A 26,707-nucleotide genomic window follows, 5' to 3' on the forward strand; every position below is an offset into this window, starting at 1 on the left:
CGCTGTCTCTTACTACTAAATTGAAATTCGAATGTGTTGGGTGTTAAAAAAAAAATTCAGACATTGTTCATTTCCGACCAGTACAAGAAACTACTCATAGAATTTATTCTTATCTGGATCCTTGCATAAAAGGATACGTATCAATAGATTTACACAAGGAATACAGTGGTACCTCATCTTACGAACGCCTCTTCTAACGAACTTTTCAAGATACGAACCCGGTGTTTAAGATTTTTTTGCCTCTTCTTCCGAACTATTTTCACCTTACGAACCCAAGCAGCTGCTGCTGGGATGAAGGGGTTTCCTTTTTCCCCCTTTTTTGAAGAAAGAAAAGGGAGGGGCTGCTTGGAGTAGGAAAGATTTTGCAGAGAACAACGTGCTTGCAAAGGCACTGAAAGGGTGTCTTTTGAAGAAAGAAAAGGGAGGGGCGCCCCCCTTGCCTTTCTTCCTTCCCACTCACCCTTTAGCCTAGCCTTGCTTCTTCCACCTGCCCCCTTTAGATGCTCCTCCCTGCCCTCTCTTCGCCTCCCTTCTAAAGTTTGGGATTTTCCTGAAGGATTTGCAGGCATTATTTGCTTTTACATTGATTCCTATGGGAAACATTGTTTCGTCTTACGAACTTTTCACCTTACGAACCTCCTCCTGGAACCAATTAAGTTCGTATGATGAGGTACCACTGTACTTGAAAAAAAAAACACCACACCACAATGCATTTTTGTGTTAGCCACATTTCAATTTTATTTTAATTACTTACTTATTTACTTACAGTGCTTATTTCAGAATTATAATATCAATCTGTAAGCCAATCGGCAACATCCAGGAGGGAAAACATTGAGTCTATCCATGTGATAAATTTCAAGATATCGGCAATAACTGTATATCTGTGAAGGGTAGGAGGGAGGGGAAAACGACCATAAATATTAATTTCATCTTCTAGAAAGGAAACAAAGAGAAACCTGGAGCGAGTCCTTTTTTTTTTTGTCTTTCTGAAAAGTCCCCCCCCCCAATGCATTGAAAACCAAGTGTCAGGGTTCTGACGGAGGCCCTAATTAATTCACGAGCCTCGAGCCAAGTTTCCAAAGAAATTCAGTTATTTATTAGGAGCAACATGTCGGCACATACCCAAGTGGAGTCAGATCCGCCCCCATGTAATTTACTACGTCCCGACTATGACCCTGTTTCCCCCGCTCCTCCCAGGGTATGTCATAAATCACATTCTCCAATGAAGCACTTTTCTGGGCTGTAGAGAACACACCTGTCCGACTGGCTGCTGTGATAACGTTAGGCTGCGGCCTTGAGGATGGTATGCGTGGAATGTGCTTCTGGTTGTTGGCGTGTCGCGCCATCAGCTTTCCCTCATCTTGCATATGGCAAGCCAGGAATACTTTACGAATTGACACAAATATTGTTCCTGGAGCAAAGGACCTCTGTGATATCCCAGATCCTACAGCTCAGTGTTGCTAGTTTCATAATCCTTCCGTTCAAATAGATGAGGAAGTTCTCAGAACTTCAAGCTTGAAGATGGTCCCCTTGGTGGCCCTCCTTGTGGTCCATCTTCATATTTGCTCCAACCACCTGTTAGGAGATAGAAACATAGAAGACTGACGGCAGAGAAAGACCTCATGGTCCATCTAGTCTGCCCTTATACTATTTCCTGTATTTCATCTTACAATGGATCTATGTTTATCCCAAGCATGTTTAAATTCAGTGACTGTGGATTTACCAACCACGTCTGCTGGAAGTTTGTTCCAAGGATCTACTACTCTTTCAGTGAAATAATATTTTCTCACGTTGCTTTTGATCTTTCCCCCAACTAACTTCAGATTGTGTCCCCTTGTTCTTGTGTTCACTTTCCTATTAAAATCACTTCCCTCCTGAACCTTATTTAACCCTTTCACATATTTAAATGTTTCCATCATGTCCCCCCTTTTCCTTCTGTCCTCCAGACTCTACAGATTGAGTTCATGAAGTCTTTCCTGATACGTTTTATGCTTAAGACCTTCCACCATTCTTGTAGCCCGTCTTTGGACCCGTTCAATTTTGTCAATATCTTTTTGTAGGTGAGGTCTCCAGAACTGAACACGGTTTTCCTTTTTTTTATATATATAATTTTTTTATTAATTTTCTTAAAATGAACAGACACACATACAAACATTAAACATAAAGTGGGGGTGCATTTCCCCCGCTTCTCTTGAAAGTATAGATTCAAATACAGAAAAAGAATACATAATTGAATATATGTTGAATATTAAAAGGTCTGGTAAATTTGAGTTAGAATTTTCAAAATCTTAAGTACTATGTATATATAAACTAAAATTTTTAATATATTGCTTATACATAAACTAATGTACCATAATCATCAAAAAATACCTTTAATCTAGTTTTAACTACTATGCGTGTATAGACCAAAATTCTTTATATATTGCTTATACATAAACTAATATACCATAATCATCAAACAATACATTTAAACTAATTTCAACTACTATACGTATATAAACCAAAATTCTTAATATGTTGCTTATACATAAACTACTGTATCATAATCATCAAAAAATACATTTAAACTAATATTAACATTGTTATCACCTAGGTAAAAACAAATACAAAAAATTAACTAAAGATAAATTTGTATATCTTATTTTTTCTTGTCTATCCATTTATAAACATTGTTCCATGTTTCATAAAATTTAGTATCTTCTTGATCATTTAATCGTCTTGTCATCATATCCATTTCAGCGCAATCTAATATTTTAGCTATAACTTCTTCTTCCTTGGGGATTTCTTCCCCCTTCCAATTTTGCGCATATATTATTCTAGCCGCAGTTAGTATGTGTATAATTAAGTAAAGAATTTCTTTCTTATAAGTCCGGTTGGTAATTCCTAATAAGTAGAATTCCGGGGTATTTTCTATATCTTGCTTTACTATTTCTTTTATTATTTTCTCTATCATCTTCCAGTATATTTTAGCTTTACCACATGTCCACCATTGATGGTAGTAGGTTCCTATTTCATTCTTGCATTTCCAACATAGTGGAGATGTTTTGGGAAACATTTTTGCTATCCTATTTGGTGGGAGATGCCACCTGTAGAACATTTTAATTTGGTTTTCCTTTAATGAGACTGATTTGGATTAATAACTGGAAAATGACCAGAACTGAACACGGTTTTCCAAATGTGGTCTCACCAGTGCTCTATAGATGCTTGTTAGCTTTATATATCAAAGGATTAGAAATAGTTTCCCTCCTCTCCCCCCCCCATGCAGCTGGACCAAGAAAATAGAATGGGTTCCAAAAATGGAACCTCCTAGATATCATGGACCAAGAGAAGATGCTCTTAGGTGGACAATATTCACCTAAGCATGGGAGTCGTGTTGTCAGTACCCTGTTTCCCCGAAAAAAAGTCACCCCCAGAAGTAAGACATAGAAGAGGTTTCTAAGAATTGCCTAATATAAGGCATCCCCCGAAAGTAAGACGTAGGAGACGTTTCGTTTCTGTTCAAACCGTAAATATTGGTAAATGTACCATAAAGTTAATTGTTGAAAATGGAAATAATGGTACGGTAGTCGTAAGGAATTCTTGATAGGATTCCCAGTTTTGCCTGGTTATGTTGGTTTGTGATGACAATTACTGTACAGTGTATAATAAATGTTCTCGTTTTTTTTTTGTTCGGCAATAAATATGAATTTTTCTTCATTGACCAAAAAAATAAGACGTCCCCTGAAAATAAGATGTAGCACATCTTTGGGAGCAAAAATTAATATAAGACGTCTTATTTTCAGGGAAACAGAGTATGTCTTCACAAATCATCGGTATCCCTTGTCGAGGATTAGCTCAATCCTAGGTGATATTCCATTATATTACCATATAAGGGGAAAGAAGCATGTTAAACAGTAATGAATTATTATTATTATTATTATTATTATTATTATTATTATTAATTAGATTTGTATGCCGCCCCTCTCCGTAGACTCGGGGCGGCTCACAACAATAACAAGAACAATGTAAGAACAAATCTAATAATTTAAAAAATGCTAAAACCCCCATTATTAAAAGCAAACATACACACAAACATACCATGTATAAACTGTATAGGCCCGGGGGAGATGTCTCAGTTCTCCCATGCCTGACGGCAGAGGTGGGTCTTAAGAGCTTTACGAAAGGCAAGGAGGGTGGGGGCAGTTCTAATCTCTGGGGGGAGCTGGTTCCAAAGGGTCGGGGCTGCCACAGAGAAGGCTCTTCTCCTGGGTCCCGCCAAACGACATTGTTTAGTCGACGGGACCCGGAGAAGGCCAACTCTGTGGGACCTAACCTGAGTCATAGGGTGTAAACCTCAATCTGATTGGCCCAGAGCATTATAAAATGCAAAGCAACTTTACAATGATAGTTGGCTGTTTATGGTGGCTGTTGTTGGTGATGTTGTTAGTTGGCAATTTTGAGCATGAGTGAGTGAGAGCTGTAGTATTGATACGGAGAAAACTGGATTGGTTTAGTATCTACATGCGTAAGCAAGCTTTACTCCCTATAGTTGAAGCAAAGTTGATACCCTGTCAATAGAAGACTAAGGCGGAAGATATTTTTGATGGCACCGAAGAGTAAAACTGTTTACTACTGTTTTTCTACAAAAGCGTCGCCGTTATTTCTCTGCACTGGTTCCTAAATTGCCACAATATCAATTCTGGTATCTTGTCAAGTCCTGCTGCGTAGCACTGTCTATACGGACGTCCCTCACTTAGTGTCTGTAATCCACAGTGAGAATAACACCAGTTGGGGAAGATAAAACAATTTATTTTGTACCGCCGTTCGAAGGTCTGCAGATCTAGGCAGAGAAGCACGCGGGCTGCCAATTGCTCGTTGCTCTTGCATTCTCCCAACCCGAGGCCGTAGCATGAAACGTAAACTCTTTAACGTCAAAGTGCATTTTGCACAAAACAAAAGGGCAGCGGACCTTCAACCCGGGCCTGGGTTTTAACACCGGGCTAACCAAGCATGTGCCCTTTTTTTTTTTTTGCAAAGCTGCATGATAAAACTTCCAGAACCCCGTTGGATGAAGTTTGGAAGTTGGCTGTCGGAAGGCTCGTCGGCTTAAGTTTCTCCGCCTAATTTCTCAGATTTGTTTTCATTCTTTTGTCTCTTTCTTTCTTTCTTTCTTTCCCCGGCGTGTTTTGTTACTTTTTCGTGTAGGTGATCACAGACCTAGAGGAGCAGCTGAACCAGCTGACCGAGGATAACGCCGAGCTGAACAACCAGAACTTCTCCTCTCCAAGCAGTTAGACGAAGCTTCGGGGGCAAGCAACGAGGTGGTCCAGTTGCGGAGCGAAGTTGACCATCTCCGTCGCGAGATAACGGAAAGGGAGATGCAGCTCACCAGTCAAAAGCAAGTAAGTTTCCCCTAATTCAGGGCTTCGTAATTATTTTCTGTTACTTCCCCCCCCCACCCCGGAGAATTAAACATTTTGTGGGGCCACCCCATATGAGGTTTTAAGGCTCAGAGGAGAGAAGAAGGACTTCTGCTGCTTTTCTTGCGTGCAGCCAAAAGCAGAAGCAACAGAAGTCTTTCTTTCTTTCTTTCTTTCTTTCTTTCCTTCCTCCCTTTCCTTCCTTCCTTCCTTCCTTCCTTCTTTCTTCCTTCCTTCCTTCCTTTCTTTCTTTCCTTCCTTCTTCCTTCCTTCCTTTCCCTTCCTTCTCTCGCTCGCTCGCTCCCTTCCCTCTCACCCTCTCGCTCCCTCCCTTCCCTCTTTCCATCTCTCCCTCCCTCTCTCTGTCTCTCCCTCTCCCTCCTGCCCTCCCTCTCTCTCTCTCTCTCTCTCTCTCTCTTGGCACACTGAGAATATATCTGCTGAACAAAACTCCATACTGGCGATAGGGAAAGGCATCCAGCCAGTGAAACTACTTGTGCCACTCAGTTGCCCAGACTCCAATGAATTATGGGGTTGTTAAACAATGATGATGATGAGATAGATAGATAGATAGATAGATAGATAGATAGATAGATAGATAGATAGATAGATAGATGATAGGTAGGTAGGTAGGTAGGTAGGTAGATGATAGATAGATAGATAGATAGATAGATAGATAGATAGATGATAGGTAGGTAGATAGGTAGGTAGGTAGGTAGGTAGATGATAGATAGATAATGATGATAGATAGATAGATAGATAGATAGATAGATAGATAAGAGATAGATAGATAGATAGATGATGATAGATAGATGATAGATAGATAGAAAAATAGATAGATAGATGATAGATAGATAGATGATAGATAGATAGAAAGAAAGAGATAGATAGATAGATAGATAGATAGATAGATAGGGAGAGAGAGAGGAGTAGTGCAGTGGCCTAGAGGTGGAGCTCTGGCCTCACAATCAGGAGGCTGTGGGTTCGATCCTAGGTAGAGGCAGATATTTCTCTCTCTGGGCACACTGAGAATATATCTGCTGAACAAAACTCCGTACTGGCGTCAGGGAAAGGCATCCGGCCAGTAAAACACTCTACTTGCGCCACTCCGTTGCCCAGACTCCACCCTGCAAGGGATTACGGGGTCATAATCATGGGATCATGTAGGGCATCCAGCCAGTAAACCCTCGGCTCCATTCAGTTGCCCAGACTCCACTCAGCAAGGCTGGTCATTAAAAGGAGATGACCCTTATGCCTTCAAGCTGGGAAAAGAAAAACCGCTGGGGGTTTGTTTTTAGACCATGGAGGCCTTAAAGACCACCTGTACCATGCTGGAGGAGCAAGTGATGGACCTGGAGGCCCTGAACGACGAGCTCTTGGAGAAGGAGCGACAGTGGGAGGCGTGGAGAAGCGGCCTGGGAGACGAGAAGAGCCAGTTTGAGTGCCGGGTGCGGGAACTCCAGAGAATGTTGGATACGGAGAAGCAAAGCAGGTACGCTTGGGCTTGGCTTTTGGGTGAATGTAAAACAGGGGGAAAGGAAAAATCCACAAGAACCTCTGGAAGACTTCCTTCCTTCCTCTCTTTCTCTCCTTCCTTCCTTCCTTCCTCCTTTATTTCTCTCCTCTCCTTCCTTCCTTCCTCCTTCTCTTTCTTGTCTCCTTCCTTCCTTCCTTCCTCCTTTCTCGCCTTCTCTCCTTCCTCCCTCCTTCCTCTCTTCCTCTCCTTCCTTCTTTCTTTCTCTTCTCTCCTTCCTTCCTTCCTCCTTCTCTTTCTTGTCTCCTTCCTTCCTCTCTTTCTCTCCTCTCCTTCCTTCCTTCCTCCTTCTCTTTTTTGTCTCCTTCCTTCCTCTCTTTCTCTCCTCTCCTTCCTTCCTTCCTCCTTCTCTTTCTTGTCTCCTTCTTTCCTTCCTTCTTCCTTTCTCTCCTTCCTTCCTCGCTTCCTCTCCTTACTTTCTCTCCTTTCTTCCTTCCTCCTTCTCTTTCTTTCTCCTTCCTTCCTTCCTTCTTTCCTTCCCTCCTTCCTCCTTTCTCACCTTCTCTCCTTCCTCCCTCCTTCCTCTCTTCCTCTCCTTCCTTCTTTCTTTCTCTCCTCTCCTTCCTTCCTCCTTCTCTTTCTTGTCTCCTTCTTTCCTTCCTTCTTTCTTTCTCTCGTTCCTTCCTCCCTTCCTCCTTTCTTTCTCTCCTTTCTTCCTTACTCCTTCCTCTCTTTCTTGTCTCCTTCCTTCCTCCTTTCTTCTCTCCTTCCTTCCTCCTTCTCTTTCTCGTCTTCGTCCTTCGTCCCTCCCTCCCTCTTTATTCATTCTCCTTTCTTCTTCCTTCCCCTCTTTCCTTATTTTTCTTTCCTCGCTCTCTCCCCATTGTTCCCTCTTGTTCTGTGCCTTTTCTCTTTCCCTTTCTCCTCTCCTGTCCCTTCTTGCCTGCAAAATGTGGAAGCATTTCTCCTTTTTGTTTTATTTTCGTTTGTTTTGCTAGCCCTCTGCCGGCGAAACTGAAAGCCGGCGAGCTGCCCCCCTCCAAACTCTGTTTTCACTGGCAGAGGAACCACGGGCCAGTCCTTTGCTGTTTCCAGGGTGGCACGTAGGCCCCAGATACAGCCCCCCTGGCCTTGAATTTGACCCTTCCTGTTTTAAATCTGTTCTCTGGGTGAACTTGACGTCCGTGGTCGCTTTTTCAGGAATTTTTTCAGGATTTTTCAATCCTGGGTCTAGAAAGCTTAGAACTAAGACTCCTCAAACATGATCTAAGTATTGCCCCACAAGATCATATGCTGCAACGTCCTGCCTGTCAAAGACTACTTCAGCTTCAACCACAACAACACAAGAGCCCACAACAGATACAAGCTTAATATTAACCGCTCCAAACTTGACTGTAAAAAATACGACTTTAGTAATCGGGTTGTTGAAGCGTGGAATTTACTACTGGACTCTGTAGTATCATCCCCTAACCCCCAACACTTTACCCTTAGACTATCCACGCTTGACCTCACCAAGAGGTCAGTAAGGGGCGTACATAAGCGCACTAGAGTGCCTTCCGTCCCCTGTCCTATTGTCTCTCCTATATCTCCTATATCTTTTTCTGCTATTCTCTCATAGTTATATTTCTCTCCTTTATTTTCTCTTCTATTCCCCCTTTAATTCATTCTACCTGATTATATCCTCTATAACCCTCATTGTGCATTAGTGTGTATTGGACAAAACAAACAAACAAATAAATAAATAAAACAAACAGGGACAGGCGGATGGTGGAAAGGTTTAAAAAAAGTTTCAGGAAGCCTCGCTTTCTCAACCCGTTTTATTCCTGCACTCCTGATTAACATATAGGCTATATGCAGAACTTTATGCAAGAGCATGACGTCGGGGAAACAGAGATTGACTGTTTGCCAGCCACCCTCACATACCGCTACCATCTGGCCCTCGTTTTTTTCTTCCGGATCCTCGTGGTGCCAATTTGATTCCCATTCAGCAGAGCAGGTGTAGATAAAAAGAGATGAAACTTAGTCAGAAGCAGTGAATTGCCACTTTTTTTTTTAGAGAGGGACGATGGGGAGCATGCTGTCATCTTGTGTTACAGTTTGGTTTGGAAGTGGTGCAGAAAGCGGCGAGAAGAAGCAGAAAAGATGATTGGCAGTTCACTTCCTTCTAGCCAGGACGTGGCATATAAGCGATGGTTGAGCAGGGTCCCCAGAATTGTCTGGGATGCTATACATCCTCCTTATAACCTGTTTTCCCTTTGGGAGGGGGCTCTGTGGTACCCGAAGAAGGACATCCAGATTCATTCACAGTTTTGGTCCATGTAGCGTCAACCTGGTACAGAGCTGGAAGGGATCTGATCTGATAGCTCAACTGCTAATTCTCTGCCTTACAAGGCAGAGTCCACCGGATCAAATCCAGTAAGGAAGGGTGTGGCTAGCTGATGAGGCAAGAACAAGGCCGAAATGGGACCATCCTAGTCTCCCTTAATTTTAAAATTCCAGCTAAAAAAAACAAAAAACGTTTGAGATATATATATATATATATGTAGATTGTTCTGAGTTCGGGTTTTGCCCTGTGTAATATTTTGCACGTCTATGCGACGTTTCGGTGAAATCACATTCACCATCATCAGGCTGAAGTTTTAAGCTTCGTGTTGCTGTATATATATATATATTTAAAACAACACAAAGATTGGAACTACAGCCTGAAGATGGTGAATGTGATTTCGCCGAAACGTCGCATAGACATGCAAAACATTACACAGGGCAAAACCCGAACTCAGAACAATCTACATATATATATAATATATTATATATATATATTTGTTTTCGTAGATTTTCGCGGGTATATGTATGTAGATTGTTCTGAGTTCGGGTTTTGCCCCGTGTAATATTTTGAGTGTTTATGCAACGTTTCGGTGAAATCACATTCACCATCATCAGGCTGAAGTTTCAAGCTTCGTGCTGTTGTAAATATGGAATATTGTATATGGTGTTACCCCACTGACTCACCAGGAAGTTTCTACACAGCAGGCAATTGCTGAGCCATCAAACCATACCCAGCCATCAGTATTTATAGAAGGAAGGCAGCTCAGGTCTCGCTGTGTTCGCCCTAAAACAAGGACAGAAACACCAGCCTGAAGATAACGAGTGGGACCTCGTCGAAACATCGCCAGAAATTTCTAAATCCTACACGTGAAGAAACCCGAATATACCAAGTCCATCATACCTGTACCCGTGAAAATCTACGAAAACACACACACACACACACACACACACACACATATATATATAAAGAGGCAACAGCCATTGCAATCTCCGGAACATTTAAAAATTTATTTTAAAATTACTAAAATTAACTAAGCTTTCACTAGTCCTCTACTAACGTCGAGTGTTAAAATCCCCATTGAAGACAGTTGATTTTATGTAATGCTGCTGAATAAGTGAGTAACCTTTACTCTAGATACACAGAAGTGTTTCATTTACCATAGGTAAACCCTAAATGAATAATTATTTCCTTAAACTCATCAGAGGAATGTGTTTCCTTTGACCAGGCATGTAGGTTTAATCTATCATATCTACAGAGGGCATCCCACGTTCTTGTAGGCATGGAAGGCTAACCCACCTTCCCATCCTTCTTGCGATCCTGAAAGGGAAGCTGACCCCGCGAGTGTTGTGATAAGCCGGTGCTTATTTTCTTCCATGCAGGGTGCGAGCCGACCAGCGCATCACAGAATCCCGCCAAGTCGTGGAGCTCGCGGTGAAAGAACATAAAGCGGAGATCTTGGCTCTCCAGCAAGCGTTAAAGGAACAGAAGCTCAAAGCAGAGAGTCTCTCCGACAAGGTCAGTCGCTCAAAATGCTACAGAGGTGGTCGCTGACTTACAACTTAGTGACTGTTCTAAGTTAACAACGGCACTGAAAAAAAGGGACTGATTGCCGTTTTTCAGACTTATTTATTATTTAATAATTGGATTTGTATGCCAACCCTCTCCAGAGAAAAATCATTGCCGATGACTCTAAAGTGTGCAATAGGGTTGATATTCCTGGAGGGGTCTGTAATATGGTAAATGATTTAGCTTTACTAGATAAATGGTCAAAGCAATGGAAACTTTAAACTGAAGTTTCCATTGCTTTGACCATTTATCTAGTAAAGCTAAATCATTTACCATATTACATATGTTTCCAAATGTAAAATAATGCACTTGGGGAAAAGGAATCCTCAATCTGAGTATTGCATTGGCAGTTCTGTGTTAGCAAAAACTTCAGAAAAGAAGGATTTAGGGGTAGTGATTTCTGACAGTCTCAAAATGGGTGAGCAGTGTGGTCGGGCAGTAGGAAAAGCAAGTAGGATGCTTGGCTGCATAGCTAGAGGTATAACAAGCAGGAAGAGGGAGATTGTGAACCCCTTAAATAGAGCGCTGGTGAGACCATATTTGGAATCCTGTGTTCAGTTCTGGAGACCTCACCTACAAAAAGATATTGACAAAACTGAACGGGTCCAAAGACGGGCTACAAGAATGGTGGAAGGTCTTAAGCATAAAACGTATCAGGAAAGACTTAATGAACTCAATCTGTATAGTCTGGAGGACAGAAGGAAAAGGGGGGACATGATCGAACATTTAAATATGTTAAAGGGTTAAATAAGGTTCAGGAGGGGAAGTGTTTTTAATAGGAAAGTGAACACAAGAACAAGGGGACACAATCTGAAGTTAGTTGGGGAAAGATCAAAAGCAACGTGAGAAAATATTATTTCACTGAAAGAGTAGTAGATCCTTGGAACAAACTTCCAGCAGATGTGGTTGGTAAATCCACAGGAACTGAATGTAAACATGCCTGGGATAAACATATATCCATCCTAAGATAAAATACAGGAAATAGTATAAGGGCAGACTAGATGGACCATGAGGTCTTTTTCTGCCGTCAGTCTTCTATGTTTCTATGTTTCTATTTTTTTTAAAAAAAGGATCGCGCTGCCTGGCAGAGTCAAGCAAAAATGAGCACCTTGGTGATCGGTTCCGCCACTCGCTTTGGATTTTGGCAGCCGAAGGACATTCCTTTGGTTCTAATTTGTGTTTTTCAACAAACCTGATTGTCACAATGGGCTACTCCATTTCACAGGGTGTCCAGCAAACCAGGAAAACGGGGAAATCAGGAAATTAACAGGGAAATTGGCAGTTCGGGAAATATCAGGGAATTATCAAAGAATTCATGAAAAAACCGGAATAAATCAGTGGGGGAAATAGACTATTAAAATGTTTAAAAGTCATGTAAAAACAAAAGAACGGATCATGCTGCCTGGCAGAGTCAAGCAAAAATGAGCACAACGGTGACACCAACTTGCTTCCTTGGCTACCGATATTTCTCCATGGCTTACCGTTTGGTATGATGTCATCTACTACCGTTGCCTTAACTAGATTGCAAGTTAGAGGGAAATGCCAGGGAAATTATCAGGGAATTTCAAAATGCTTTTCCCACTGGACACCCTGATTAAGCAAGAGCATGAATTCATTCATGTTCCGCACTCATGTTGTACACAGTTCAGGTAGAAGGTAGACGAAGATTTTAACCTCCTTCCTTACTAAACAAACTTCCAGCAGACGTGGTTAGTCAATCCACAGTCACTGAATTTAAACACGCCTGGGATAAACATAGATCCATCCTAAGATAAAATACAGGAAATAGTATAAGGGCAGACAAGATGGACCAGGAGGTCTTTTTCTGCCGTCAATCTTCTATGTTTCTGTGAATGAGGAAGGAAGGGAGGAAGGAAAGAAGGAAGGGAAGGAAGGAAGGAAGAATCCACAGTCACTGAATTGAAACATGCCTGGGATAAACATAGATCCATCCTAAGATAAAATACAGGAAATGGTATAAGGGCAGACTAGATGGACCAGGAGGTCTTTTTCTGCTGTCAATCTTCTACGTTTCTATGAATGAGGAAGGAAAGAAAGAAAGAGAAGGAAGGGAAGGTGGGAAGGAAGGAAGGAAGGAAGAATCTACAGTCACTGAATTGAAACATGCCGGGGATAAACATAGATCCATCCTAAGATAAAATACAGGACATGTTATAAGGGCACACTAGATGGACCAGGAGGTCTTTTTCTGCCGTCCATCTTCTATGTTTCTATGAATGAGGAAGGAAGAAAAGAAGGAAGGAAAGAAAGAGAAACAAGGAAGGGAGGGTGGGAAGTAAGGAAGAATCCACAGTCACTGAATTGAAACCTGCCTGGGATAAACATAGATCCATCCTAAGATCAAATACAGGAAATAATATAAGGGCAGACTAGATGGACCAGAAGGTCTTCTCCTGCCGTCAATCTTCTATGTTTCTAAACACATTCCTAAGCAGTTCGGTACCGGGGAGGTTTTGCCCCCCACTTTAATGGACAAGCATTCCTGAGCGGGAGGCAGACGGTCACTCAATGAATAGTTATAAGTCGAAGATTGCCTGTGCAAAGGTTTAGAAAGGCGGGGGGGGGGGGTGAGAGACGCCTAGTAGATTCAGAAAGACTGGCATTTCGTGCCTCCGTACGTTCAATCTGCCTATTTCCTTTTGTAATTAGCTGAACGACTTGGAGAAGAAACATGCCATGCTGGAAATGAACGCCCGGAGCTTACAGCAGAAGCTTGAAACGGAACGCGAACTCAAACAGAGGCTTCTCGAAGAGGTAGGTGCTCTCGCTTTAGCCGAGCGTTTGTGAGTCCTTTTGTGGGAAGATTTGAAACCGGCAGACTGGATTTGGTTTTGTTTTAATTTAATTTAATTTATTATTCAGTTAGTTAGTCAATAAGTCAGTCAACCATGTATTGGTAGTATACAAAGATACCCTGTTCAAAAAATAAAGGGAGCACTTAACACAATATACAGGAGGTGGACAAAGAAATGGAAACACCTTGAATATCCAGATTAGTGAAGCTCCCTTCGAACAGTTTTTTGTGAAAACTGGGTTCTGTACGTGTCTATTGAGCTCTTATTTTATTTATTATTATTATTTATTTATTAAATTTGTATGCCGCCCCTTTCCGTAGATTCGGGGCGGCTCACAACAGTAATAGGAAATAATATATAATACAAATCTAATAATTAAAATTTGAATTTGGAATACTGTGTTCAGTTCTGGAGACCTCACCTACAAAAAGATACAGATAAAATTGAACGGGTCCAAAGACGGGCTACAAGAATGGTGGAAGGTCTTAAGAATAAAACGTATCAGGAAAGACTTCATGAACTCAATCTGTAGAGTCTGGAGGACAGAAGGGAAAGGGGGGACATGATCGAAACATTTAAATATGTTAAAGGGTTAAATAAGGTTCAGGAGGGAAGTGTTTTCAATAGGAAAGTGAACACAAGGACAAGGGGGCACAATTTGGGGTTAGTTGGGGGAAAGATCAAAAGCAACATGAGAAAATATTATTTTACTGAAAGAGTAGTAGATCCTTGGAACAAACTTCCAGCAGACGTGGTTGGTAAATCCACAGGAACTGAATTTAAACATGCCTGGGATAAACATATATCCATCCTATGTTTCTATGTTTCCAAAACTAAAAACCCATAATTTAAAAAAACATGCACACAACATACCATACATAAACAGTATAGGCCTGAGGAAGTTATCTCAGTTCCCCCATGCCTGACAGCAGAGGTGGGTTTTAATGAGTTTACAAAAGGCAAGGAGCGTGGGGGCAGTTCTAATCTCGGGGGGAAGCTGGTTCCAGAGGGTCGGGGCCACCACAGAGAAGGCTCTTCCCCTGGGACCCGCCAATTCTCTATTCTTTCCTTTCCTCCTTCCCTCTCCCTCCCTCCCCCTTATAATCTCTCTTTCAAGTCTTCTCCTTTCTGTCTTTCTTTTTAATCCTCCCTCCAAACGTTTTATAACAGCCGTCCGGTTTTTCCTTCCTTCCTTCCCAGCAAGCCAAGTTGCAGCAGCAAATGGATTTGCAGAAGAATCACATCTTTCGGCTGACTCAAGGCCTGCAAGAGGCTTTGGACCGGGCTGATCTGTTGAAGACCGAAAGGAGCGACCTGGAGTACCAGCTGGAAAATATTCAGGTGAGAGAACAAGCGTTGCATGCCCGGGAATCATTTTACGGATTTTTCCCATTTAATGAAGAAAGACTTCATTAATGATTGTTATTAAATAAGGTTAAATAAGGTTCAGGAGGGAAGTGTTTTTAATAGGAAAGTGAACCCAAGAACAAGGGGATCCAAAGACAGGCTACAAGAATGGTGGAAGGTCTTAAGCATAAAACGTATCAGGAAAGACTTCATGAACTCCATCTGCATAGTCTGGAGGACAGAAGGAAAAGGGGGGACATGATAAGAAACATTTAAATATGTTAAAGGGTTAAATAAGTTTCAGGAGGGAAGTGTTTTTAATAGGAAAGTGAACACAAGAACAAGGGGTCACAATCTGAGGTTAGTTGGGGAAAAGGTCAGAAGCAACGTGAGAAAATATTATTTTACTGAAAGAGTTGTAGATCCTTGGAACAAACATCCAGCAGACGTGGTTGGTCAATCCACAGTCACTGAATTTAAACATGCCTGGGATAAACATAGATCCATCCTAAGATAAAATACAGGAAATAGTATAAGGGCAGACTAGATGGACCAGGAGATCTTTTTCTGCCGCCAGTCTTCTATGTTTCTATGACTTCATGAACTCCATCTGCATAGTCTGGAGGACAGAAGGGAAAGGGGGGACAGGATAGAAACATTTAAATATATTAAAGGGTTAAATAAGGTCCAGGAGGGAAGTGTTTTTAATAGGAAAGTGAACACAAGAACAAGGGAGCACAATCTGAGGTTGGTTGGGGGAAAGATCAGAAGCAACATGAGAAAATATTATTTTACTGAAAGAGTAGTAGATGCTTGGAACAAACATCCAGCAGACGTGGTCAGTAAATCTAGATGGACCACGAGGTCTATTTCTGCCGTCAATCTTCTATGTTTCTATGAATGAGGAAGGGAGGAAGGAAAGAAAGAAGGAAGGAAGGAAAAAAAGAGAAGGAAGGAAGGAAGGAAGAATCAATCCACAGTCACTGAATTTATACACGCCTGGGATAAACATAGATCCATCCTAAGATAAAATGCAGGAAATAGTATAAGGGCAGATTAGATGGACCAGGAGGTCTTTTTCTGCCGTCAATCTTCTGTGTTTCTAATGTTTTTTGCTCGGGGTTTTTTTTTTTTTGGACGCCCATGATAATTCCTGGTGGATTTTGGTTTCTTTTCGTGTCGCGAAGGTCCTGTATTCCCACGAAAAAGTGAAAATGGAAGGCACCATTTCCCAACAAACCAAGCTCATCGATTTCCTTCAAGCGAAGATGGATCAGCCGGCCAAGAAGAAAAAGGTGTGGAAAATATATGAATGCAAAAATAATAATAATAATAATAACTTAGCAGGCAGGAGGCAGGAAATTCTAAGACGTGGAAGGCTTCCAGATGGCCCCAATTAATTAATTACATTTATTGCATTTATTTATTTGTTGAATTTCTTTATTGATTTATTTCTCGCTTATTATAAATTATTATAAATTGCTCATTTATTTATTTATTGCATTTATTGCACTGTATGCAGCTAACAACAGGTATAAATACAATACAGTGGTACCTCATGATACGAACCCCTTGTCTTACGAACAACCCGAGATACGAACCCGGGGTTCAGAATTTTTTTGCCTCTTCTTACGAACCCGCCGCTGCCGAGAAGCCCCGCCGCCCGGCTGTCGCTTTTTGAAACAGCCGGGGGGCTTCTCAGCGTCCTCCTGAACCCAAACGCCAAACCCGAACTTCCGGGTTCGGCGTTCGGAAGGCCGCCGAGAAGCCCCCCCGGCTGTTTCAAAAGACAACAGCCGGGCGGCGGGGCTTCTCAGCGGCCTTCCGAACGCTGAACCCGGAAGTTCGGCAAAAGTTCAGGTTTGGGAGGCCGCTGGGAAGCCCCGGCTGTCACCTTTTAAAACAGATGGGGGGGCTTCTCGGCGGCCTCCTGAACCCAAACGCTGAACCCGGAAGTTCGGGTTTGGCGTTCGGGTTCAGGAGTACGCTGGGAAGCCCCCCGGCTGTTTCAAAAGGTGACAGCCGAGCGGCGGCGTTTTTTTGCGGGGGGGTTTTCCGTTGCACGGATTAATTGATTTTACATTATTCCTATGGGAAACAATGTTTCGTCTTACGAACCTCCCCCTGGAACCAATTAGGTTCGTAAGACGAGGTATTACTGTATAAGTTTTAAAAAAACCATTAAAAATCACTAAAATCACATTTATTATAAAACCAGGGGGAGGGGAGAAGTGGAGGAAAGGAGGAGAAGGCAGAGGGGAGGTGGAGAAGAGAAGAAAGAGGGGAGAAGTGGAAGAAAGGAAAGGAGGGGAGGAGGAGGGGTGAAAGGAAGAAGGGAGGAGAGGAGAAGAAAGAGCGGAGAAGTGGGGGAAAGGAGGAGAAGGAAGAGGAGGGAGGGGAGTAGGAGGGGTGAAAGGAAGAAGGAAGGGGAGGAAAGGAAGAGGAGAAAGAGGGGAGGAGGAGGAGGGGGGAGGAGGCCCCCAGACCCTCTGGTCTGCACTGAGCTACCAGGGCAACCACCACTGACCAGGAGTTAGGAGCTGTCTGTGTGTTTCTGTTGCTAGGGCCTGTTTAGTCGACGGAAAGAGGACCCTTCTTTGCCCACACAGGTTCCTCTGCAGTACAATGAGCTGAAGGTGGCGCTGGAGAAGGAGAAGGCCCGCTCGGCCGAGCTGGAGGAAGCCCTGCAGAAGACCCGCATCGAGCTCCGCTCGGCTCGGGAGGAAGGTAGGAAGGAAGGGGAAACGCCCGCCGGTCCTTTGTTCTGGTGGTGGTGGTGGTGGTTGTTTCCCTTCGCAGTCACGACCGCCCCACTCCGTCTCGTCCTCGACGTCTTTATGTCTCCCTCTCTCTCTCTCTCTTCCCCCGCTTTCCCTGCCCCCTCCCTCGTTGGCTGTTGACTGTCCACAACTTTTTAAAATAAGGAAGCAAGGCTGCGGGCTGCCACTTTAAAGGTTGCGTAGAACCACGGCTGCTGTTGCTGCTCTTCTTCTCCCTCTTCCTCTTTCCTTTCCTCTACTTCCTCTTCTCCCACTTCCTTTTCCTCCTCTTCTTCCTTTCCTCTACTTCCTCTCCTTCCACTTTTCCTCTTCTTCCTTTCTTCTACTTCCTCTCCTTCCACTTCCTTTTCCTTCTCTTCCTCTACTTCCTCCTCTTCTTCCTTTCTTCTGCTTCCTCTCCTTCTACTTTTCCTCTTCTTCCTTCTACTTCCTCTCCTTCCACTTCCTTTTCCTCTTCTTCCTCTACTTCCTCCTCTTCTTCCTTTCTTCTTCTACCTCTTCTTCCACTTCCTTTTTCTCATCTTCTTCCTTTCTTCCTCTACCTCTTCTCCCACTTCCTTTTCCTCCTCTTCTTCCTTTCTTCTACTTCCTCTCCTTCCACTTCCTCTTCCTCCTCTTCCTCTACTTCCTCCTCTTCTTCTTCCTTTCTTCTCCTACCTCTTCTTCCACTTCCTTTTCCTCCTCTTCTTCCTTTCTTCTGCTTCCTCTCCTTCCACTTCCTTTTTCTCATCTTCTTCCTTTCTTTTACTTCCTCTCCTTCCACTTCCTTTCCCTCCTCTTCCTCTACTTCCTCCTCTTCCTCTACTTCCTCCCTTTCTTCCTCTTCCTCCCTTTCTTCTTCCTCTTCTTCCACTTCCTTTTCCTCCTCTTCCTCTTCTTCTCCTTCCTCTTCCTTTTCCTCTCCCTTCCTCCTCATTCTATTCTTCCTGCTCCTCCTTTCTCTTCTCCATCCTCTTCCCCTTTTCTTCTCCTCCTTCTTCCTCCCCTCCTCCTGTTCCTCCTCCCTCCCCTTCCTCCTTCTCATCCTGCTCCTCCTTCCCTCCCTCCTCCTCCTCCTCCTCCTCTTTTTCCTCTTCTCCTCTTCCCCATCTTCTTCCTCTTCTTTTCCTCCTCCGCCTTCTTCTTCTTCTTCTTCTTCTTCTTCTTCTTCTTCTTCTTCTTCTTCTTCTTCTTCTTCGTTCCGCTCGGAGAAGGAGTTAACTAACTATTTGTGTGTGTCCGTAGCTGCCCATAGGAAAATCACAGACCACCCTCACCCATCCACGCCTGCCACGGCCAGGCAGCAAATCATCATGTCTGCCATAGTTCGGTCACCAGAACACCAGCCCACGCCCATCAACTTGCTGGCACCTCCCTCCAGCCGCCGAAAGGAGGCCACCTCGCCAGAGGGTAAGGCTTGGGGAGGGGGCCGGTGTTGGCTTCTGGAGGGGGTTCTGGCATAAGGCAACCCTCCCGGCTGCAGACGGTGCCCGGCTTCCCAATAGCACCGAGCCGGGATCGAAGCGTAGTCGGCAGATCCTGCAACACATGGACTGTTTAGCACAGGGGGGGACTTCAACTCCCAGAATTCCTCAGTGCACGCTGAGGATTTCTGGGAGTCGAAGTCCACAAGTCGTAAAGTCACCAAGGTTGCAGACCCCTGGTTTAGCAACAGGCAAACGCCAGGCTAATCGTAAAGTTCCTAGATATAAAACCAGAATACAGACAGCCTTCGAATTATGACCTCCAGATTTCCAGTTTGCAAACAGGGACCTATAAAATACGAGTCCTTCACCACATAAACCCAGGTTTATTCTGAGCTGGCTTAATGTCAGCTGCCCGGCTGGCGAACCCAAGAAACTCCCGCGACATTATTTTACCAATTCGCATCGGATAAATCCACCTTGGCACAGAAGAAGCGAAGCCAGCTTTAAGACTTCAACTCCCATAATTCCTCAGCCAGCTTTGCTGAGGAATTCTGGGAGCTTTGCTGGCTGAGGGATTCTGGGAGTTGAAGTCCGCAAGTCTGAAAGTCGCCATACTTGCAGACCCCCTGGTTTAGGAGGTCCCTAAATTAGTTGGCTGCTTGAAAAAGGTAGTTGAGAGAAGCTAGGAGCATCCCACAGCGACAGTCTTCTCACCGAGCTGAAACAAACTTCAGGCTTGGAATGACTTTCAAAACCCGACGAGGATCCGAATTCCAACTCGCTCCGATTGGGAACCAAGGACATCAACTCCCCTTCCCCTCCATGGATTCCAAGCCCACCACGCTCGATCCTCACGCAGGTGGAGAAGCCTCCCTAGACCATCCAACAATTTTATCTTTGTGTGATTTCTCCGTGTTTCCTTGTAGAGTTGGGTTGTTGTCTTGTCCTCAACGTCCCAACGACGGTTTGTCGATTGACTCCCCTATCTGTCCCATGTGGTTCGGTCACGTGACCAATATTTTTTGTCCTGTTCTGCCCAGGAGTGTGAACGAGAGACACCCCCCTCCCCAGTTATTCAGTCCCTCAAGCTACGACTTTGTTGCATTGTTTTCTGAAAGGCAATGTTGGGAACTAATGGTGGTTTACCTTACAGGCGTGTTAACCATTGCCGAGATAATTACAGTGGTACCTCGGTTTTCGAACTCCTTTGTTTTCATACATTTTGGATACCGAACAAAATTTTCTGCAAAAATTTGCTTCAGTATCTGTTCTGTCTGGGTGCCCCCAGACTTCAACACCAACTGGAAAAAACAGCCAGACACTCTGGTAAAAGCAAAAGTACTTTATAGCTTGAAAAATAAACACAGAGAAAAACCTGTTCTTCCCCACAGGCAGGCTAGGAGACTTTACAGCAGAGTCCTGATGTCCAGACAATACAGCAAACTTCTTGCTGGCACACCCACCACTGTAGAGCATAAGACCCCCACCTTTTCCCCCCAAGGTTTCAGTATTCAAAGTCACAAACCAGAATTCCAAGACGCCAAAGATCACAGCCAAGTCCCAGGACTCCCAAAGATAATACTCCACAAGCCAGGAAGGGTGGGTCTGCCTTTTAGCCTTTCCAGAGAGCACCACACCCAAACCCAGCTGTTGCCTCTTTAGTGCTGAAAGTACCTAGCCAATTGGTCCCTTCTTTGTGTTGCTCTTCTCTGTCGCAGATCGATTATTGCTTGTGCATTTTCCTCTAAGGAATCCAGGCTGCTTGCTGGGGAGAGCTCCCTCTCGGGGGCCTCTGGCTGTTCCCCCTCTTCCTCAGCCTGGGATTCCTCCTCCCCGTCTGCCTGCACCTTCTGTTCCTCATCCTCCCCCTCTGAGCAGGAAACCGACAGAAGATCAGCCGTTCCCTGAGGGGCCTCGGATGGAATCACAACAGTATCCAAACAGAAATTCGGATACTGAACAGAAAATTTTGTTTACTACCCGAAATGTACGATCTGAGGGGGCGGGGTGAGAGGGAATGGGAGTCGGAATCCCGACACGCCCCTCCTGGCCGCCCTCTTAACAGCCGCCCAGCCTCTACCTTGTAAGTGCTCCAAGCTGCAGGAAGGGTAGGGCTGGCTGCAATACCGGCAGCTTCGGGGGGCTCCTTTCCTCAGCGGTTCAGTTGGTTACATGCAGGCAGCTGCACCAACTTTTTCTTTCCCGCCGCCGGCCGCTCCAGCAGCTTCCCTTCGAGGAGCAGCAGCAGCATCAGGAACGTCACGTGATGAAGGGAAGCCGCCGGAGCCGCCGGGAAAGAAAAAGTTGGTGCAGCTGCCTGCATGTAACCAACTGAACCGCTGAGGAAAGGAGCCCCCCGAAGCTGCCGGTATTGCAGCCAGCCCTACCCTTCCTGCAGCTTGGAGCACTTACAAGGTAGAGACTGGGCGGCTGTTAAGAGGGCGGCCAGGAGGGGCGTGTCGGGATTCCGACTCCCATTCCCTCTCACCCCGTCCCCTCAGATCTTTATCCCATAGGAAATGGAGGAAATACTGTAGATTTAATTGGTTCCCAGCAAGTCAATGGGCTGGGAACCAATTAAATCCATTTCCACTATTTCCTATGGGATAAATTAATTCAGTTCTCGACCAAATCGGTTCTTGGCCACACTTCTGGAACGGATTGTGGTCGAGAACCGAGGTACCACTGTATATGACGTTCTGAGAACCCCCCGAGCTTTGTGTTAAGCGCTAATTATCACAACCTTCAGTTCGTAGATGGCTGACTGGCAGGTCTATGAGGTTTAATTCCAGAGTTCTCCAAATTGGAACATTATCAGATATATTACTGAACTCTTTTCACCAAACTTTGCATCAGCTGCCAAACCAGCAGTGGTGTTTGAGACGTGCTGCTCTTGAAATACACCTCCTTCATCCCTTACAGAAGGTTGCAACAAAACACCTTTATTTACCAACGATTTCTCAGATTTCTGATTTAAGGCAGGCCTGTATTTTCTGAGGATCTCATGACGGTCTCAGGGGGGGGGAAGAGATAGCTGCTTGAAAAGGCCCCCCCAAAATGTGACCCTTCATTTCCAAGCTAGCCTCATTGTTTCCAAAGTAAGGGGCGAACCTCAGCTACGAATTGGTTTTTGACGACAAATGGGTATTTTACTGTGAGAACAAAATTGGGATACAAGTCCAAGTATTTGCGTTTAAGGAGTAGGCAGGAAGGATGTGGTGGCCTAGTGGTTAAGATGCTGGGCTTGTTGACTGGAAGGTTGACAGTTTGAAACCCAAACACCACAGGATGGATGGATGGACAGATAAATGTGATGATGGATAAATGGATGACAGATGATAGGATGGATAGATAGATAGGTAGATAGAGAGATAGAGAGATAGATAGATAGATAGATAGATTAGACAGACAGACAGATAGATAATGGTAGGCAGATAGAGAGAGAGAGATGGGTTATTGATGGATAGATAGATAGATAGATAGATAGATAGATAGATAGATTTGACAGACAGACAGATAGATAATGGTAGGCAGATAGAGAGAGAGAGATGGGTTATTGATGGATAGATAGATAGATAGATAGATAGATAGATAGATAGATAGATAGATAGATAGATAGATAGATAGATTTGACAGACAGACAGATAATGGTAGGCAGATAAATAGAGATGGGTTATTGATGGATAGATAGATAGATAGATAGATAGATAGATAGATAGATAGATAGATAGATAGATTAGACAGGCGGACGGACAGACAGACAGATGGATAGATAGATGGACAGACAGACAGACAGACAGATAGATAGATAGATAGATAGATAGATAGATTTGACAGACAGGCGGATAGATAATGGTAGGCAGAGAGAGAGAGAGAGAGACAGATGGATAGGTAGGTAGATAGACAGACAGACAGACAGAATAGAGGGAGGGAGGTTTTAGTATTGGTCTATATATACCTTAGAGAGAATTGCCAAAGTTGGACCCTTGCATGGTTTCCCAATTAATAAAACCACGCTCTTTTCCCTAGAGTTTAACCGGCGCCTTAAAGAACGTATGCATCACAACATTCCTCACCGTTTCAACGTGGGACTGAACATGAGAGCTACCAAATGTGCCGTTTGTTTAGACACGGTGCACTTTGGACGCCAGGCTTCAAAATGTCTTGGTAAGCAGGAGGATCAAGCTGAGGATGGGTAGCTAAGCAGGTGATCCAGAGTGGATTTAGAGATCATTTGGAGGAGGAGGAGGAGGAGGGATGGGAGGCTTCGTGTGGACCTAAAAATGAGTCCCATATACAAAGTATATGGTGCCCAGTTTACAAAAGTATGGGGAAGCTGGAATGTGGATTCTATGGGGTTGATTCCTCAAGATCAATTGAGGTACTAATACTACTTTGTGAAGCCTTAGTAAGACCACACCTGCATATAGTTTTGGCTACCACACTATAAACCAGTGTTTCCCAACCTTGGCAACTTGAAGATATCTGGACTTCCCCAGCTGGCTGGGGAATTCTGGGAGTTGAAGTCCAGATATCTTCAAGTTGCCAAGGTTGGGAAACACTGCTATAAACAATACGTTGAGACTCTAGAGAAAGTGCAGAGAAGAGCAACCAGGACCTCACCTACAAAAAGATATTGACAAAATTGAACGGGTCCAAAGACGGGCTACAAGAATGGTGGAAGGTCTTAAGCATAAAACGTATCAGAAAAGACTTCATGAACTCAATCTGTATAGTCTGGAGGACAGAAGGAAAAAGGGGGACACGATCGAAACATTTAAATATGTCAAAGGGTTAAATAAGGTCCAGGAGGGAAGTGTTTTTAATAGGAAAGTGAACACAAGAACAAGGGGACACAATCTGAAGTTAGTTTGGGGGAAAGATCAAAAGCAACATGAGAAAATATTATTTGACCGAAAGAGTAGTAGATCCTTGGAACAAACTTCCAGCAGACGTGGTAGATAAATCCACAGCAACTGAATTGAAACATGCCTGGGATAAACATATATCCATCCTAAGATAAAATACAGGAAATAGTATAAGGGCAGACTAGATGGACCAGGAGGTCTTTTTCTGCCGTCAGTCTTCTATGTTTCTATCACTGCTTTAGGATCTGCTGCTTGGGTGGGAGGGTTGGACTACATGACCTTACAAGGTCCCTTCCAACTCTGTTAATCTTCCTCCTCCTCTTTTCCCTTCCCTTTTTTCCCTTTCTTTTCAAAGAATGCCAAATGATGTGCCATCCCAAATGCTCCGCCTGCTTGCCGGCTACTTGCGGCTTGCCGGCCGAGTACGCCGCCCACTTCTCCGAAGTCTTCTGCCGGGATAAAATGAATTCCCCCGGCGTGCAGCTCAAAGAGCCCGGCAGCGCTCTACGGCTGGAAGGATGGATGAAGGTGCCCAGGTATAAACGTGAGTCTTTGCGCTGAACGGGCCGGCCCAGTTTTAAGGCTGCTGAAAAGGAAGAGCAGCGCTTGGGTGGCCCTTGGCTGAAGCCGCGGAAGACTTGTTTGTCTCGCCGACTCTTATTCCGTAGCACCGTCCAAGCTTTCCAGAATCGTGGTGAGACGTCTAACCAAAGCCTTGTCCCGTCCCTCTTTTCAGAAACAATAAGCGTGGACAGCAAGGCTGGGATAGGAAGTACGTCGTTCTAGAAGGAACGAAAGTCCTTCTTTACGACACGGAAACGAGAGAAGGTAATTATTGTTATTATTATTTTTTTCCCTCCATCCTGAGCTTGTTTCTCTGTTTTGCCCTGATGCAGCCATCCGCTCACCTCTTAATTTGGGAAGCGAGAAACTGTCTTCTACTGTAGGTTCCAAAGGATTCCGGTAGCATCCTAAAAAGTAAACGCAGCATTAATGCCTAGAAATGAGAATATACAGTGGTACCTCTGCTTACGAACTTAATTTGTTCCGTGACCAGGTTCTTAAGTAGAAAAGTTTGTAAGAAGAAGCAATTTTTCCCATAGGAATCAATGTAAAAGCAAATAATGCGTGGGGAAACCACAGGGAGGGTGGCGGCTCTGTTTCCTCCCAGGAGATTCCTAGAGAGGCCCCACGGAGGCTTTTCCCCACCTTTTCTGGCCCTGTTTCCTCCCAGGAGATTCCTAGAGAGGCCCCACGGAGGCTTCTCCCCGCCTTTTCCGGCCCCGTTTCCTCCCAGGAGATTCCTAGAGAGGCCCCACGGAGGCTCGGGTTTGCAAATGGAAAATGGTTCTTGGGAAGAGACCAAAAAAATCCTGAACACCCGGTTCTTATCTAGAAAAGTTTGTAAGTAGAGGCATTCTTAGGTAGGGGTACCACTGTATACCACTTCCTTCTCATATGGTATAAAACATTTTAAAGAGCATCATGAATTTCATTTTCCATTTAAGTTAGTGACGCAGTGGTTAAGTAGGTCTGGCTTCATTTAAATGGAAGCTGTTGTGGTTGGATCACAGCCAGGTCCTTTGATAACGCCACACTACAAAAGAGAAATTGATAGTCTAGAAAAGTGCAGAAGAGAGCAACCAGGATGATAAAGGCACCAGAAACTAAAACATGCAAGGAAAGGTTGCAGGAACTTGGCATGGATAGTCTAGCAAAGAGGAGGTCCAGGGGGGACATGATAGCAGTCTTCAAATACTTGAGGGGCTGCCACAGGGAGGGGGGGCATTATTTTCCAAAGCACAAGAGACCCAGACAAGGAACAACGGATGGAAGCTGCCCAAGGAGAGATTCAACCTGGAAATAAGGAGGAACTTTCTGATGGTGAGAGCAATCAACCAGTGGAACGGCTTGCCCGCAGAAGTGATGAACGCTCCAACACTAGTGACCTTCAAGAAAAGACTAGACTAGCATGATGTAGGGTCTCCTGCACCAGCAGGGGGGTTGATGACCTGCAAGGTCCCTCCCAACTCTAATAATAAGTAAATCTCCCTCCTCCTCACTGTCCAAATCCTCTGATAGCCAGATGAACCGGTCCATCTGGGCATGGTTGGCCTGTGTGGCTATCAGAGGAGTCAGACAGCGAGGAGGAGGGAGAGATGGAGTGTGAGGGTCCTGCAAAGGCTATAGAGCCTCCAACTGGAGCTTTGCCTGGCTCTGATGAGGAAGAGGAGGTGAGGAACCCTATCCCGGAGTGAGAAGGATGCAGGGGAGGCAAGAGCAGTTAGGCAGACTCAGAAGTAGGACTTAAGCACAGCTGTGCGCAGTCTACCAGGGTCTATAAAAGAGGAGGAGATTGGGAGGTTCCCTTTGCAAAAAATCTTTGTTTGAACCCCTGAAGGAAAAGAACACCTCAAGAGTCTTTGCCTTTTGGACAAACATATCTTTCTGCAGTTCTGACCAATATAGCATTAAGAAGCCTGTGAGTAATTTTGTTTTTGGAAACTTTGTTTTGAAACCTTGTCGATCGGTTTTGCCACTTGCTTTGGATTTTGGCAGCCGAAGGCCATTCCTTTGGTTCTAATTTGTGTTTTTCAACAAATCTGATTGTACAATGGACTATTTCATTTCACAGGGTGTCCAGCAAACCTGGGAATTATCAGGGAAATTGGAGGTTCGGGAAATATCAGGTGGCACATGGAGCCATATCTGCTGGCATGCGAGC

At 44.2% G+C, this 26,707-nt stretch overlaps 1 protein-coding gene across 1 annotated transcript in view; it reads left to right on the forward strand.

Moving 5' to 3' along the window:
* CIT (citron rho-interacting serine/threonine kinase) overlaps positions 1-26,707 on the forward strand; it is a 157,267-nt gene that overhangs the window by 104,833 nt on the left and 25,727 nt on the right. The window contains 12 exon segments of the mRNA XM_070763102.1: positions 5,185-5,254; positions 5,257-5,381; positions 6,698-6,891; positions 10,579-10,714; positions 13,436-13,540; positions 14,782-14,922; positions 16,116-16,223; positions 17,493-17,655; positions 18,933-19,097; positions 23,144-23,281; positions 24,338-24,518; positions 24,719-24,810. Of these exon segments, the coding sequence (XP_070619203.1) occupies positions 5,185-5,254; positions 5,257-5,381; positions 6,698-6,891; positions 10,579-10,714; positions 13,436-13,540; positions 14,782-14,922; positions 16,116-16,223; positions 17,493-17,655; positions 18,933-19,097; positions 23,144-23,281; positions 24,338-24,518; positions 24,719-24,810 (1,618 nt within the window).

The sequence above is a fragment of the Erythrolamprus reginae genome, chromosome 10, assembly GCF_031021105.1.
Source record: "Erythrolamprus reginae isolate rEryReg1 chromosome 10, rEryReg1.hap1, whole genome shotgun sequence".
NCBI classification, from domain to species: Eukaryota; Metazoa; Chordata; class Lepidosauria; order Squamata; family Dipsadidae; genus Erythrolamprus; species Erythrolamprus reginae.